The sequence below is a fragment of the Chiloscyllium punctatum genome, chromosome 34 (genome assembly GCF_047496795.1).
Source record: "Chiloscyllium punctatum isolate Juve2018m chromosome 34, sChiPun1.3, whole genome shotgun sequence".
Classification (NCBI taxonomy): Eukaryota; Metazoa; Chordata; class Chondrichthyes; order Orectolobiformes; family Hemiscylliidae; genus Chiloscyllium; species Chiloscyllium punctatum.
Window position 1 is genome coordinate 54393014 of NC_092772.1, and position 18007 is coordinate 54411020.

At 51.3% G+C, this 18007-nt stretch overlaps 2 protein-coding genes across 2 annotated transcripts in view; both read left to right on the forward strand.

The window, feature by feature from the left end:
* Window positions 1-18007, forward strand: part of LOC140458864 (uncharacterized) — an 861596-nt gene that overhangs the window by 26011 nt on the left and 817578 nt on the right. The window lies entirely within an intron of this gene.
* Window positions 321-10948, forward strand: LOC140458962 (trypsin-2-like). The gene is made up of 5 exons (XM_072553698.1): window positions 321-423; window positions 2737-2890; window positions 6734-6993; window positions 8074-8210; window positions 10799-10948. The coding sequence occupies exons 1-5, from the start codon at window positions 387-389 to the stop codon at window positions 10946-10948; spliced, it is 738 nt and encodes a 245-aa protein (XP_072409799.1). The 5' UTR covers window positions 321-386.

Genomic DNA, 18007 nt, shown 5'->3' on the forward strand with positions numbered 1-18007 from the left:
AAAAGTGTGCAGAAGGAAATTATCAAAGATGTTGCTGGGACTCAACGGACTGAGTTATAGGGAGAGGTTGGACAAACTTAATGGTTGAACGGCTGAGGATCATGGGATTGTATTCATTGGAGTTTAGAAGATTAAGGGGAGACTTAATAGAGACGTACAAGATAATACATGGCTTGGAAAGGGTGGACGCTGGGAAATTGTTTCCGTTAGGTGAGGAGACTAGGACCCGTGATCACAGCCTTAGAATTAGAGGGGGTCAATTCAGAACAGAAATGCGGAGACATTTCTTCAGCCAGAGAGTGGTGGGCCTGTGGAATTCATTGCCGCAGAGTGCAGTGGAGGCCGGGACGCTAAATGTCTTCAAGGCAGAGATTGATAAATTCTTGATGTCGCAAGGAATTAAGGGCTATGGGGAGAATGCGGGTAAGTGGAGTTGAAATGCCCATCAGCCATGATTGAATGGCGGAGTGGACTCGATGGGCCGAATGGCCTTACTTCCACTCCTATGTCTTATGGTCTTATGGTCTAAATGAGGGCCATTTTCTTTTGACTGTAGGAGACTGAGGGGGGCCCTTAAAGAGGTGGATACGATCGTGAGAGACATGGATAAGGTGAACACACTCAGTCTTTTCCCCAGGGTTGGGGAATCGAGGACGAGAGGGCATCAGTTTAAGGTCAGAGGGGAAAGAGTAAAAGGGAACCTGAGGGGGCAACTTTTTCACCCAGAGGGTGGTACGCAGATGGAATATGGAATGAGCTGGAAGTGGTTGAGGCAGGGACATTAACAACATTTAACAGGCATTTGGACAGATACACGGATAGGGAAGGGTGAGAGGGTTATGGGGCAAGTGCAGGGAAATGGGGGTTAGCGTGGACGGACATTTTGGTCAGCACAGAGCATTGTGGGCCGAAGGGCCTGTCTCTGTGTTGTGGGACTCTGCGACGCTCCAAGTTTTGAGTTATCCGTACCAGAATTTCCAGGAATTCCGACAGTGGAGAATTTTCCAGCCGAGGTGATATCTGGAGGGAGCGTGGGAAGGGAACACGCGTTGGTAACGATCTCCGACCGTCTCTGATATCTCTTGGCACCGACTCTGTCCTTGTCCCCAAAACAACGTTACCTGGGAAGCAGTGGGTTTCGGGAGATAAGGGAGGCAGAGGATAAATAGTCAGATCTTTGGGAATCGATGCTGACTGGAGTGGAGTGAAGATGAAGGAGCTAATTCTCAGCCTGTGGCTGGTGGCAGGAGGTAAGACCACAGCGCGGTAAGGGCAGGGGAGCAGTCTCGTTCCAGAACTGTATCCGGGGGAAGAGCGGTGGTGAAAGATTGTGAAGGGTAACCCTACCCCTCTCTGATTAATTTGTGAGGGCGAAAAATCTGAAACAAGAGCAGAGGCTGTGCAGGTTAGGGTGGATTGGCAATCGGAAATTGTCCCATAGTGTCCAGGGATGTGTAGGTTAGGGTGGATTGGCCATGGGAAATTGTCCCATAGTGCCCAGGGATGTGCAGGTTAGGGTGGATTGGCAATCGGAAATTGCCCCATAGTGCCCAGGGATGTGTAGGTTAGGGTGGGTTGGCCATGCTAAATTGTCCCATAGTGCCCAGGGATGTGTAGGTTAGGGTGGATTGGCCATGGGAAATTGTCCCATAGTGCCCAGGGATGTGCAGGTTAGGGTGGATTGGCCATGGGAAATTGTCCCATAGTGCCCAGGGATGTGCAGGTTAGGGTGGATTGGCAATCGGAAATTGCCCCATAGTGCCCAGGGATGTGTAGGTTAGGGTGGGTTGGCCATGGGAAATTGTCCCATAGTGCCCAGGGATGTGCAGGTTAGGGTGGATTGGCCATGGGAAATTGTCCCATAGTGCCCAGGGATGTGTAGGTTAGGGTGGATTGGCCATGCTAAATTGTCCCATAGTGCCCAGGGATGTGTAGGTTAGGGTGGATTGGCCATGGGAAATTGTCCCATAGTGCCCAGGGATGTGCAGGTTAGGGTGGATTGGCCATGGGAAATTGTCCCATAGTGCCCAGGGATGTGCAGGTTAGGGTGGATTGGCCATGGGAAATTGTCCCATAGTGCCCAGGGATGTGCAGGTTAGGGTGGATTGGCCATGGGAAATCGATTTGTAGGTTCGTTGCCCAAAGTTAAAAGTGATACAACTCCTTCAGACAATCAGACACCCGCCTGGTGAAGCAGTGACTCTCTGAAAGCTCCTGTTTCCAAATAAACCTGTTGGACCATGAGCTGGCGTTGTGTGAGTTTTAACTTTGTGCAGTCCAGTCCAACACCCCAAACACCTCCACATCACAAAGAAGGAGCATTCGTCAGGGGGGAGGGGGAATGGGTCTGGGGGGGACACTCCTCGGAGGGGTCAGTGTGGACTTGTCGGGCCGAAGGGCCTGTTTCCACACTGTGGGGATTCTATGACCTTGCTGGAAAAACTCAGCAGATCTGGCAGAATCTGTGGTGAGAGAAAGCAGGGTTAATGGGTCAAGGGACCCTCCCCGCCGACACAGCCAGCTCCCCTCAAACCCCCCCACAGGTGACCTCCCGTCACTGGGGAGGTTGGGACTCCAGGCTGGGGAGGGGCAGAAGATTTCTGGGAGGGACGGGCGAACGAGGGGCCGAATGTTCTCACCTCCTGCTCTGTGACTTGTCGTTATTAATTGTTCGTCCCCCTCCCCCCCCCCCACTCCCCCACTCCCCTTCCCCCTTCCCCCCCCTTTCCCTTGTAGCTGCTGCTTCATCCAATGACAAGATTGTCGGGGGATATGAATGTAGTCCCCACTCTGTGCCCTGGCAAGTCTCTCTGGACATGGGGTACCACGGCTGCGGGGGTTCCCTGATCAGCGACCGATGGGTGATCTCCGCTGCCCACTGCTACTACAGGTAGGCGCACCTTCTCTGGACCCCACGCCCATGCCAGGGCTGCGAGTCCATTCAGCCCATCTCGTCCGTACTAGCTGGCTGTGAGAGCGCCCCCCCCCCCCCTCTCGGGTGACCTTGTGAAAGCCTCAGCCAAGTCTCCTGCACGCCCTCAGTTTCCCTCCTATCCTCCGTCCCCTCCCTCCTCACTGCCAGCCTCACCCTCCCCCCCCTCGCGGCTCCTGCTTCCCCTCGACCCATGCCCTCCCCTCCTGCCAACCCCCTCCCTGGTGATGGCAGGCCCCTCGGTCAATCCCCCTGCTAGTCTTCCCTGACTCTGAGTGACACCCTCTAGTCTCTGTCCCTCTCTCTCTCTCTCTCTCCCTCTCTCTCTCGCTGGGTCACCCACCTTCAGGAAATTAGCCCCCCCCCCCCTTTCCCAAAATCTTTGCTCCATGTGCCCAGTTTCGATCATCAGGGCCCGGTATTTATTGTCTACCTCACCCTGCCCGTGCCTAGTTGCCCCCCCCCCCCCACCACCTTGAGAGGGTGGGGGTGTGTGGTTGTGGGGGCGGGGGGGGGAACGCGAGCTGCCTTCCTGAACCGCTGCCGTGGGTAGACCCACAATGCCCCTGAGGGAGGGGAATTCCGGCCCAGGAAGGAACGGCCGATGTATTTCCGAGTCGGGATGGCGAGGTGACCTGTCTCTATCCCCCCCCACCAACCCCCCAGACCCGCATTTATCGCTGGGGAGAGGGGTCTCCATTTGACGGGTTCACAGGGGAGAGTGAAGAGTGAGGTGTGTCTCTGGGAGTCACGTCCAGACCCTGTGGCCCGCCCCTGCCCTTGATGTTCCAGCTGGATTCCCTGTTCCAAATACCGACAGCCTGCAGCAGTTACTGAGGTGGGCTGGTGCCAGTTAAATCGTGGGTCCCGAATTCCTCCCCCCCCCCCCCTCCCCCCTCCCCCCTCCCACCCCCACAACACCACCAGCAGAGTGTGAGAAACAGGCCCTTTGGCCCACTCGGTCTAGTCTGACGCTAAACCACAAGTGTTCCTATTCACTGGGTGTTCACCCAGAAACGTTCCCAATGTACCCTCCTCCTCTCTCTCCGAGGCAGTGCTGTCCCCCACCTGTTGGGTAAACTGATATCCTTCCTCGGATCTTCCGGCACCTCCCCCACCCCCGCTCACACCCTCCCCCCACCCCCCTACCTCACCTTCGGCCTCTTGTCTCAGGCAGGGATGGCCATGCTAAATTGTCCCATAGTGCCCAGGGATGTGCAGGTTAGGGTGGATTGGCCATGCTAAATTCTCCCATAGTGTCCAGGGATGTGCAGGTTAGGGTGGATTGGCCATGGGAAATTGTCCCATAGTGCCCAGGGATGTGTAGGTTAGGGTGGATTGACCATGCTAAATTGTCCCATAGTGCCCAGGGATGTGTAGGTTAGGGTGGATTGGCCATGCTAAATTGTCGCATAGTGTCCAGGGATGTGCAGGTTAGGGTGGATTGGCCATGGGAAATTGTCCCATAGTGTCCAGGGATGTGCAGGTTAGGGTGGATTGGCCATGCTAAATTGTCTCATAGTGCCCAGGGATGTGTAGGTTTGGGTGGATTGGCCATGCTAAATTGTCCCATAGTGTCCAGGGATGTGCAGGTTAGGGTGGATTGGCCATGGGAAATTGTCCCATAGTGTCCAGGGATGTGCAGGTTAGGGTGGATTGGCCATGCTAAATTGTCTCATAGTGCCCAGGGATGTGTAGGTTAGGGTGGATTGGCCATGCTAAATTGTCCCATAGTGTCCAGGGATGTGCAGGTTAGGGTGGATTGGCCATGGGAAATTGTCCCATAGTGTCCAGGGATGTGTAGGTTAGGGTGGATTGGCCATGCTAAATTGTCCCATAGTGTCCAGGGATGTGTAGGTTAGGGTGGATTGGTCATGCTAAATTGTCCCATAGTGCCCAGGGATGTGTAGGTTAGGGTGGATTGGCCATGCTAAATTGTCCCATAGTGCCCAGGGATGTGTAGGTTAGGGTGGATTGGCCATGCTAAATTGTCCCATAGTGCCCAGGGATGTGTAGGTTAGGGTGGATTGGCCATGGGAAATTGTCCCATAGTGCCCAGGGATGTGCAGGTTAGGGTGGATTGGCCATGGGAAATTGTCCCATAGTGCCCAGGGATGTGCAGGTTAGGGTGGATTGGCCATGGGATATTGTCCCATAGTGCCCAGGGATGTGTAGGTTAGGGTGGATTGGCCATGGGAAATTGTCCCATAGTGCTCAGGGATGTGCAGGTTAGGGTGGATTGGCCATGGGAAATTGTCCCATAGTGCCCAGGGATGTGCAGGTTAGGGTGGATTGGCCATGGGAAATTGTCCCATAGTGCCCAGGGATGTGCAGGTTAGGGTGGATTGGCCATGCTAAATTGTCCCATAGTGCCCAGGGATGCGTAGGTTAGGGTGGATTGGCCATGGGAAATTGTCCCATAGTGCTCAGGGATGTGCAGGTTAGGGTGGATTGGCCATGGGAAATTGTCCCATAGTGCCCAGGGATGTGCAGGTTAGGGTGGATTGGCCATGCTAAATTGTCCCATAGTGCCCAGGGATGTGTAGGTTAGGGTGGATTGGCCATGGGAAATTGTCCCATAGTGCCCGGGATGTGCAGGTTAGGGTGGATTGGCCATGGGGAATTGTCCCATAGTGCCTAGGGATGTGCAGGTTAGGGTGGATTGGCCATGGGAAATTGTCCCATAGTGCCCAGGGATGTGCAGGTTAGGGTGGATTGGCCATGGGAAATTGTCCCATAGTGCTCAGGGATGTGCAGGTTAGGGTGGATTGGCCATGGGAAATTGTCCCATAGTGTCCCAGGATGTGCAGGTTAGGGTGGATTGGCCATGGGAAATTGTCCCATAGTGCCCAGGGGTGTGTAGGTTAGGGTGGATTGGCCATGCTAAATTGTCCCATAGTGCCCAGGGATGTGTAGGTTAGGGTGGATTGGCCATGCTAAATTGTCCCATCGTGCCCAGGGATGTGTAGGTTAGGGTGGATTGGCCATGCTAAATTGTCCCATCGTGTCCAGGGATGTGTAGGTTAGGGTGGATTGGCCATGCTAAATTGTCCCATAGTGCACAGGGATGTACAGGTTAGGGTGGATTGGCCATGGGAAATTGACCCATAGTGCCCAGGGATGTGTAGGTTAGGGTGGATTGGCCATGGGAAATTGTCCCATAGTGCACAGTGATGTGCAGGTTAGGGTGGATTGGCCATGGGAAATTGTCCCACAGTGTCCAGGTGCATTAGTCAGGGGTAAATATAGAAGTAGGGGAATTGGTCTGGGTGGGTTACTGCTGGTGTGGGGGGGTGGGGGGGGGTGGTTGGTGTGGACCTGTTGGGCCAAAGAGCCTGTCTCCACATTGCGGGGACTCGCCGATTTAGTCCGTAACCCCTCCACCCACCACCAGTTGAAAATCTGCCTCAGCCCACGTTACATTTATTCACAGTCCTAGCATGCACTGCACATTGTTTGGGGTGTGTTGCACAGGGGAGAAGGTGAGGGGTTCCTGCTCGGTTTGAACCGGAAGACGAGGGCCGGCCTCCCGATCGTAAGAGAGGGAAAAGTCGGACCACATCTCCCAGCAGATCGAGAACACCTTCCTCCCCACTGCTGTCGGACTGATATGGGAGCCTCTGGTACATCTGAGTCGATCTGTCTCTCTCTCTCTCTCTGCAATCTGCAGCACCATATTCCGCACTCTGTACCACTCCCCTCTTTGTATTTCTGATTTGCCTGGTTGCAAAACAATAATTTTCACTGTATCCCGGCACAACGTGACATTGACGTGATCAAGTCAAATGAATTGTGTTGCAGTCCGGATTACCTGAAAGTGCTGTTGGGGGCACACAGCCTAACGGAGGGGACGGGGACAGAGAGGCTGGTTCGAGTGGATAGTATCTATCAGCACCCACAGTTTGATGGTTACACGCTGGATCACGACGTCATGCTGATTAAACTGGCCGAGACCGTCCGCATGACGAATGACATCAGAGCAGTACAATTGCCAACAGAGTGCCCACCGCCCTATGTGATGTGCACAGTCTCAGGATGGGGGAACACCTACCCCAACGATGGTAGGTACACCTTTACCCGGGGAGTGTCAGGGAAGGAGGGGTGGGGGGAATGGTTGGAGGGGGGGAGCGGGGAGGGATGCGGTGCTCTCGGAGTCAGGGAGGGGTCATCAGCAGGGCCGGAGGGGGTGGGGGTGGGGGGGGGAACGGGGAGGGTGCAAAGTCCCTTCGGAATCTGCGACAGTGTCAGAGCAACGGGATCACAGCACAAACCCCGATCCTGGGAATGATCGATGGGGAGAGTGTAGAGGGAGCTTTACTCTGTATCTAACCCCGTGCTGTCCCTGTCCTGGGAGTATTTGATGGGGGACAGTGTAGAGGGAGCTTTACTCTGTATCTAACCCTGTGCTGTCCCTATCCTGGGAGTGTTTGATGAGGGACAGTGTAGAGAGAGCTTTACTCTGTATCTGACCCTCTGCTGTCCCTGTCCCTGGGAGTGTTTGATGGGGGACAGTGTAGAGGGAGCTTTACTCTGTATCTAACCCCTTACTGTCCCTTTCCTGGGTGGGTTTGATGGGGGGACAGTGTAGAGGGAGCTTTACTCTGTATCTAACCCCGTGCTGTCCCTGTCCTGGGAAGGTTTGATGGTGGGACAGTGTAGAAGGAGCTTTACTCTGTATCTAACCCTGTGCTGTCCCCGTCCTGGGAGTGTTTGATGGGGGACAGTGTAGGGAGAGCTTTACTCTGTATCTGACCCTGTGCTGTCCCTGTCCTGGGAGTGTTTGAATGGGGGAGGGTGTAGAGGGAGCTTTACTCTGTATCTAACCCCGTGCTGTCCCTGTCCTGGGAGGGTTTGATGGGGGGACAGTGTAGAGAGAGCTTTACTCTGTATCTAACCCCGTGCTGTCCCTGTCCTGGGAGGGTTTGATGGGGGGACAGTGTAGAGGAAGCTTTACTCTGTATCTGACCCCGTGCTGTCCCTGTCCTGGGAGTGTTTGATGGGGGACAGTGTAGAGAAAGCTTTACTCTGTATCTGACCCCGTGCTGTCCCTGTCCTGGGAGGGTTTGATGGGGGATGCTGTGTGGTCAGTGATGGATTGTCTGTTCCTGATGAAACATTGTGTGTTTTATTTCTCTTGGTAGTGGTGTTGCCAGATAAACTGCGGTGTGTGAGGGTTCCATTGATGAATGCTTATGCCTGTAATTACGCCTACCCTGGCCTTATCACCAACACTATGATCTGTGCCGGCTACATGGACGGGCAGAAAGATGCTTGCAATGTAAGTTCCCCTTGAAAACACACTTACTGAATCCTCCTTATCCCTGTGTGAGTGGATCACTCCGAGATATTGCTCGTGGTGCAAGTGCAATTTCAGATCGGTCCTGCTCTCCACGAAGAGATCGTGAAAGATTTGCAATTAGGCTCAGACAGCACAGAAACAGACCCTTCGGCCCAACCCGTCCATGCTGACCCAGATATCCCAACCCAATCTAGTCCCACCTGCCAGCACCCGGCCCATATCCCTCCAAACCCTTCCTATTCATATACCCATCCAAATGCCTCTCAAATGTTGCAATTGTACCAGCCTCCACCACATCCTCTGGCAGCTCATTCCATACACGCACCACCCTCTGCGTGAAAAAGTTGCCCCTTAGGTCTCTTTTAGATCTTTCCCCTCTCACCCTAAACCTATACCCCTCTAGTTCTGGACTCCCCCACCCCAGGGAAAAGACTTTGTCTATTTATCCTATCCATGCCCCTCATGATTTTATAAACCTCTATAAGGTCACCCCTCAGCCTCCGACGCTCCAGGGAAAACAGCCCCAGCCTGTTCAGCCTCTCCCTGTAGCTTAAACCCTCCAACCCTGGCAACATCCTTGTAAATCTTTTCTGAACCCTTTCAAGTTTCACAACATCTTTCCGATAGGAAGGAGACCAGAATTGCACACAATACTCCAACAGTGGCCTCACCAATGTCCTGGACAGCCGCAACATGACCTCCCAACTACTGTACTCAATGCTCTGATCAATAAAGGAAAGCATACCAAACACCTTCTTCACTATCCTATCTACCTGTGACTCCACTTTCAAGGAGCTATGAATGTGCAGCGAATAACTCCCCTCCTGACTCCCCCCCCAAAGCCTGTCCCATCCCCTCACTCCCCCATCAAGCCCTCAAGCCCCTCACCATCCCGACTTGGAAATATATCGGCTGTTCCTTCCTGGGTCAGAATCCTGGGATTCCCTCCCTCAGGGACATTGTGGGTCTACCCACAGCACAGGGACTGTAGTGGGTCATGAAGGCAGCTCACCCCCACCTTCTCAAGGGGGGGCAACTAGGGACAGGGGGGGTGATAAATACTGGGCCCAGCCAGGGACCCCTGCGTCCCATGAATGAATGAAAGAAATTGCCTTGACCACGTCCGGTACAAATTGTGACACATTCCCTCAGAATCAGAGCAGCCATGGATTATCCTGATTTGTGATTGGTGCAGCTCTGAATCAAATGATGGACACAAGGATTTCCTCAAAGCGATAAGTCAAACATCTGCCTCCAAATCCTCCTCCAGTCCTGGCCTCCCAAGCATCCCCCGGTTCCCATTGCTCAGCCATTGGGGGCATGCCTTCAGCATCCCTGGGGTGGTGGGATAGGGAATTCCCTCCTTAACCTCTCCACCCTCTCCTTCCTTCTCTTTCTCTCTTTCTCTCTCTGGGTCTCTCTCTCTCTCCCTCCCTTCCTTTACGATGCTCATGGAATAATTGATAGTTTCCAAACTCCGTTTTTGGCCACCTGGCCGAACGAACCCCTGTGACAAATCATCGTTGTGCACCTCTGTCCCTGGTGCTCCTCGGGATGTTTCTCTCTGTTAGTGTGGCTACATAAATGTAAGCTGGTTTATTCTGTGAGTGGAAATTGGTTATCCCAAAATGGCGGATACTCCCCAACTGGTGGACTATTCCAAAATTGTGGGCAATTCCAGAATGGTGGGCCATTCCAAAATGGTGGGCCATTCCAAAATGGTTGGCCATTCCAAAATGGTGGGCCATTCCAAAGTTGTGGGCCATTCCAAAGTTGTGGGACATTCCGAAATGGTGGGCCATTCCAAAATGGTGGGCAATTCCAAAATGGTTGGCCATTCCAAAATGGTTGGCCATTCCAAAATGGTGGGACATTCCAAAATGGTTGGCCATTCCAAAATGGTTGGCCATTCCAAAATGGTGGGACATTCCGAAATGGTGGGCCATTCCAAAATGGTTGGCCATTCCAAAATGGTGGGCCATTCCAAAATGGTTGGCCATTCCAAAATGGTGGGCAATTCCAAAATGGTGGGCCATTCCAAAATGGTTGGCCATTCCAAAATGGTTGGCCATTCCAAAATGGTGGGCAATTCCAAAATGGTTGGCCATTCCAAAATGGTGGGCAATTCCAAAATGGTTGGCCATTCCAAAATGGTGGGCCATTCCAAAATGGTGGGCAATTCTAAAATGGTGGGCCATTCCAAAATGGTGGGGATACGGAAGCTGACATGACTGGCTGGGGCTGAGCATTGTCTATGGCTGTGATTGGGGATGGGGTGTTCCTCTAACCCCTGAAGTGGGTCAAAGGGTAAATGGTGCTGGAAAAGGGAGGAGCTGGTTGGATGGCCTTGAGTCACGGTGTTACCCATCACTTTGAGCCGGGTTCCCCTCCCCCTCCCTCCTGTGATGTGTCCCTACGTGGGCTTCAGTCACGGGGTGAGGTTGGGATCTGCCAAACCGTTCCCCCCCTGCCCATCGCCATGGACCCTCTCTGTCCCTCCAATCCCTCCTTTCTGTATCTTTCACTCAGTACCGTTCCTGGGTTAATGAAGCTTCTTGCTAACACAGGGAGACTCCGGGGGTCCGCTGGTGTGTGATGGGCTCCTGGAAGGCATCGTGTCGTGGGGACAAGGCTGTGCGCAGCCAAACTACCCGGGGGTGTACACTAAGGTCTGCACAGTCCTCCCTTGGATCCACGAAACCATGGCCACAAAGTGAGAGACCTCCATTTGGACACAGACCAGACCCTGCCCACTGCTTAACCAGCTGGTCAGGCTAGTTGGTGCTGGTTAGACCCGTTGGCTGGTTGTACCAGTTGGTGACTTGGTTGTCAAGTTAATAAAGGGCTCATTTCGAGTTCAGTACCGACTCTTGTCTCTGTTACTCACACATTGTTCAAGAGCACACTCTGACACTTGTACACTCACACTTACACTTCAACACACACAGTCACACTGACACACACATACAGTCACAGCGACACACATGTACATAGTCACAGAAAAACACACACAGTCACAGAAAAACACGCAGTCATACTGACACACACAGTCATGGTGACACACGCACACAGTCACACTGACACACACAGTCACACTGACACACACAGTCACACTGACACACACAGTCACACTGACATACACATACAGTCACAGCGACACACACGTACATAGTCACAGAAAAAAACACACATAGTCACAGAAAAACACGCAGTCATACTGACACACACGCAGTCATACTGACACACACACAGTCATGGTGACACACGCACACAGTCACACTGACACACACAGTCACACTGACACACAAGTACAGTCACAGCGACACACACGTACATAGTCACAGAAAAACACACATAGTCACAGAAAAACACACAGTCATACTGACGCACACGCAGTCACACTGACACACACACAGTCATGGTGACACACGCACACTGTCACACTGACACATACAGTCACAACAAAACACACACAGTCACACTGACACACACATAGTCACAGAGAAACACATACAGTCACAGTGACACACACAGTCACGCTGACACATACAGTCACACTGACACACAGTGACGTTGACACACACAGTCACAGAAAAACACACAGTCACACTGACACACACACAGTCACACTGACACACACACACACATAGTCACAGAAAATACACATAGTCACAGTGACACACACATAGTCACAGTGACACACACAGTCACACTGCCCCACACACATAGTCACAGAAAAACACAGTCACACTGACATACACACAGTCACACTGACACATATAATCACACTAACAGACACAGTCACAGTGACACACACGTACATAGTCACAGGAAAACACAGTCACACTGACACATAGTCACATTGACACACACACAGTCACAGTGACACACACACTGACACACAAAGTCACACTGACACTCTCATAGTCACAACAAAACACACAGTCACACTGACACACATACAGTCACACTGACACACATACAGTCACAGTGACACACTCACGCACAAAGTCACAGAAAAACACAGTCACACTGACATACACAGAATCAGTGACACACAGAATCACACTGACACACAAAATCACACTGACACACACACACAGTCGATTACATTACATTACAGTGTGGAAACAGGCCCTTCGGCCCAACAAGTCCACACTGACCCGCCGAAGTGTAACCCACCCATACCCCTACATTTACCCCTTACCTAACACTAGGGGCAATTTCCCATGGCCAATCCACCCTGACCTGCACATCTTTGGACTGTGGGAGGAAACCGGAGCACCCGGAGGAAACCCACGCAGACACGGGGAGAACGTACAAACTCCACACAGACAGTCGCCTGAGGCGGGAATTGAACCCAGGTCTCTGGCGCTGTGAGGTAGCAGTGCTAACCACTGTACCACCGTGCCGCACATTGTCACAGAGAAAAACACACAGTCACACTGACACACACAGTCACACTAACACACACACAGAGCGAAACACACAGTCACACTGAAACACACCTTGTCACAGAGAGTCACACTGACACACACAGTCACACTGACACACACATAGTCACCCATGATGCACAATCACACCAATGCACAGACACAGTCACAGTGACACACAGTCACAGCAACACACATAATCACACTGACACACAGTCACACTGACTCACAGACAGTCACTCTGACTCACACACACAGTTACACTGACACACATACAGGGTCACACTGACACACATACAGCCACAGCAACACACACAATCATACTGACACAGAGTCGCACTGACACACACATAGTCACAGTGACAGACATACAGTCACACTGGCACACAGTCACAGTGACACTCACATACAGTCACACTGACACACATACAGTCACACTGACACCCAGTCACAGTGACACCCAGTCACAGCTACATGCACACAGTCACATTGACACACAGTCACAGTGACACACACATACAGTCACAGTGACACACACAGTCACAGTGACACACACACAATCAAGCTGACACACAGTCACACTGACACACACAGTCACAGTGACACATACATACAGTCACACTGACACACACAGTCACAGTGACACATACATACAGTCACACTGACACACACAGTCACAGTGACACCTACATACAGTCACACTGACACACACAGTCGCAGTGACACATACATACAGTCACACTGACACACAGTCACAGTGACACACAGTCACAGTGACACACAGTCACAGTGACACATACATACAGTCACACTGACACACAGTCACACTGACACACAGTCACAGTGACACACACGCAGTCGCACTGACACACATAATCAGAATGATACACACACTCACATTGAGACATACAGTCACACTGTCACAGTGACACACACATAGTCACACAGTCACAGTGACACACAGGCGCACTGACATACAGTCACCCTGACATGCACACAAACACAGAGGTACACAATCGCACACACACAGTCACACTGACATACACATAGTCACAGAGAAACGCACACAGTCACGCTGACACACACAGTCACACTGACACACACACATAGTCCCACTGACACACAGTCACAGCAACACACACAAAATCACACATACACACAGTCACACTGACACACATACATAGTCACACTGACACACACAGTCACAGAGAAACACACACACAATCACACTGATGCACAATCACACCGATGCTCAGACACAGTCACACTGACACACAGTCACACGGACACACACATACAGTCACACAAACACACAGTCACAGCGACATGTATACAGTCACACTGACACACAGCCACACTGACACACACAGTCACACTGACTCACACACTCAGTCACATTGACACACATACAGTCCCACTGACACACATACAGCCACGGCAACACACACAATCACAGTGACACATAGTCACACTGACACACCACAGTCACACTGACACACAGAGTCACACTGACACACACATAGTCACAGTGACAAACATACAGTCACATTGACATACAGTCACACTGACACACACATACAGTCACACAGACACACAGTCACACTGACACACACAGAAACACAGTGACACACACAGTCACAGCAACACACACAATTACACTGACACCCAGTCACACTGATACACTCATTCACACTGATACACACAGTCACAGTTACACACACATACAGTCACACTGACACACTGTCACAGCAACATGCACACAGTCACACTGACACAGAGTCACACTGACTCACACACTCAGTCACATTGACACACATACAGTCCTACTGATACACATACAGCCACGGCAACACACACAATCACATTGATACAGAGTCACACTGACACACATACAGTCACACTGACACCCACACACAGTCACACTGACACACAGTCACACTGACACACACAGTCACACTGAATCACACAGTCAGTCACATTGACACACATACAATCAAACTGACACACATACTGTCACAGCAACACACACAATTACACTGACACAGAGTCACACTGACACATACACACAGTCACACTGATACACACACAGTCACACTGACACACACATAGTCACAGTGACACACACACAGACACAGCAACACACACAATTGCACTGACACAGAGTCACACTGACACATACACACAGTCACACTGACACACACACAGTCACACTGACACACACACAGTCACACTGACACACACAGTCACAATGACTCACACACTCAGTCACATTGACACACATACAGCCACAGCAACACACACAGTCACACTGATGCACACAGTGTGTCACACTTACAGTCATGCTGACACACAGTCACAGCAACATGCACACAGTCACATTGACACACACATTACAATTGGCACACATACAGCCACGGCAACACACAAAATCACATTGACACGCACACACAGTCACACTGACACACACAGTCACACTGACACACAGTCACGCTGACACACACATAGTCACAGTGACAAACATACAGTCACACTGACACACAATCACACTGATACACTGTCACAGCAACATGCACACAGTTACACTGACACACAGTCACACTGACAAACACATACAGTCACACAAACACACAGTCACAACGACATGTATACAGTCACACTGACACACAGTCACACTGACACACACAGTCACACTGACTCACACAGTCACACTGACTCACAGTCACACTGACACACATACAGTCACACTGACACCCACACACAGTCACACTGACACACACACAATCACACTGACACACAGTCACACTGACACACACACAGTCACATTGACACACATACAATCACACTGACACACATACAGTCACAGCAACACACACAATTACACTGACACAGAGTCACACTGACACACACACAGTCACACTGACACACACATAGTCACAGCAACATACACAATCACACTGACACACAGTCACACTGACACACACAGTCACAATGACTCACACACTCAGTCACATTGACACACATACAATCACACTGACACACATACAGCCGCAGCAGCACGCACAATCACACTGACAGAGTCACAGTGACACACACAGTCATACTGACACACACACAGTCACACTGACTCACGCAGTCATGGTGACACATACATACTGACACACAGTCACAGCAACACGCACACAGTCACAGCAACACACACACAATCACATGGACACACAGTCACACTGACACACACACAGAATCACAATGACACAGTCACCGCAACACACACAATTGCACTGACGCACATTCACACTGACACACTGTCACAGCAACATGCACACAGTCACACTGACATACAGTCATACTAACATGCACATACACAGTGACACACATTCACACTGACACACTGTCACAGCAACACACACAATCACACAGACACACAGTCACACTGACACACACAGAAACACAGTGACACACACAGTGACAGCAACACACACAATTACACTGACACCCAGTCACACTGACACACGCATTCACACTGATACACACAGTCACACTGACACACTGTCACAGCAACATGCACACAGTCACACTGACATACAGTCACACTGACTCACACACTCAGTCACATTGACACACATACAGTCCCACTGACACACATACAGCCACGGCAACACACACAATCACACTGACACACACACATAGTCACAGTGACAAACATATAGTCACACTGACACAGTGACATGCATACAGTCACACTGACACACAGTCCCACTGAGACACATACAGCCATGGCAACACACACAATCACATAGTCACACTGACACACACACAAGATTAGATTACATTACAGTGTGGAAACAGGCCCTTTGGCCCAACAAGTCCACACCGACCCGCCGGAGCGTAACCCACCCATAACCCTACATCTACCCCTTACCTCACACTATGGACAATTCACCTGACCTGCACATCTTTGGACTGTGGCAGGACACCCACACAGACACGGGGAGAATGTGCAAACTCCACACAGTCAGTCGCCTGAGGCAGGAATTGAACCCGGGTCTCTGGCGCTGTGAGGCAGCAGTGCTAACCACTGTGCCACCGTGCCGCACATTGTCACAGAGAAACACACACAGTCACACTGACACACACACACAGTCACACTGACACACACAGTCACACTGACACACACACACACACACACACAGTCACACTGACACACACAGTCACACTGACATACACAGTCACACTGACACACACACAGTCACACTGACACACACACACAGTCACACTGACACACACAGTCACACTGACACACACACAGTCACACTGACACACACACACTGTCACCCATGACGCACAATCACACCGATGCACAGACACAGTTACACTGACATACAGTCACACTGACACACACAGTCACAGCAACACACACAGTCACACTGAGACACTCACACACAGATGCAGTGACAAACACACAATCACACTGACACACAGTCACACGGACTCTCAGACAGTCACACTGACTCACACACACAGTTACACTGACACACATACAGAGTCACAGTGACACACACACAGTCACAGCAACACACACATAACCACACTGACAAACAGTCACACTGACACACACACACAATCACACTGACACACAGTCACACTGACTCACACACTCAGTCACATTGGCACGCATACAGTCACACTGACACACATACAGCCACAGCAACATGCACAATCATACTGACATAGAGTCACACTGACACACACACAGTCACAGTGACACACACATAGACACAGTGACAAACATACAGTCACACTGTCACGCAGTCACAGTGGCACACACATACAGTCACACTGACACACACAGTCACACTGACACACAGTCACACTGACACACATACAGTCACAGCAACACACACATACAATCACACTGACACCCAGTCACACTGACACCCAGTCACAGTGACACACAGTCACAGCGACATGCACACAGTCACAGTGACAAACATACAGTCACACTGACACACAGTCACGCTGACACACACAGTCACACTGACACACACAGTCACACTGACACACAGTCACACAGTCACAGTGACATGCACACAGTCATACCGATACACACAGTCACACTGATGCACACACAGTCACACTGACACAGTCACAGCAAATTGCACACAGTCACACTGACACAGTCACAGTGACACACACATAGTCACAGTGACAAACATACAGTCACACTGACACGCAGTCATACCGATACACAGACACAGTCACACTGACACACACAATCACAGTGACACACACACACAGTCACGCTGACACACATAATCACAATGACACACACAGTCAGAGTGACAC

Coding starts and splice junctions, on each gene's coding strand:
- LOC140458962 (XM_072553698.1), top strand. CDS start 387: ATGTCGCAAGGAATTAAGGGCTATGGGGAGAATGCGG. Junction 424..2,736: donor GGGCTATGGGGAGAATGCGG/GTAAGTGGAGTT, acceptor TTTCCCTTGTAG/CTGCTGCTTCATCCAATGAC. Junction 2,891..6,733: donor GCTGCCCACTGCTACTACAG/GTAGGCGCACCT, acceptor ATTGTGTTGCAG/TCCGGATTACCTGAAAGTGC.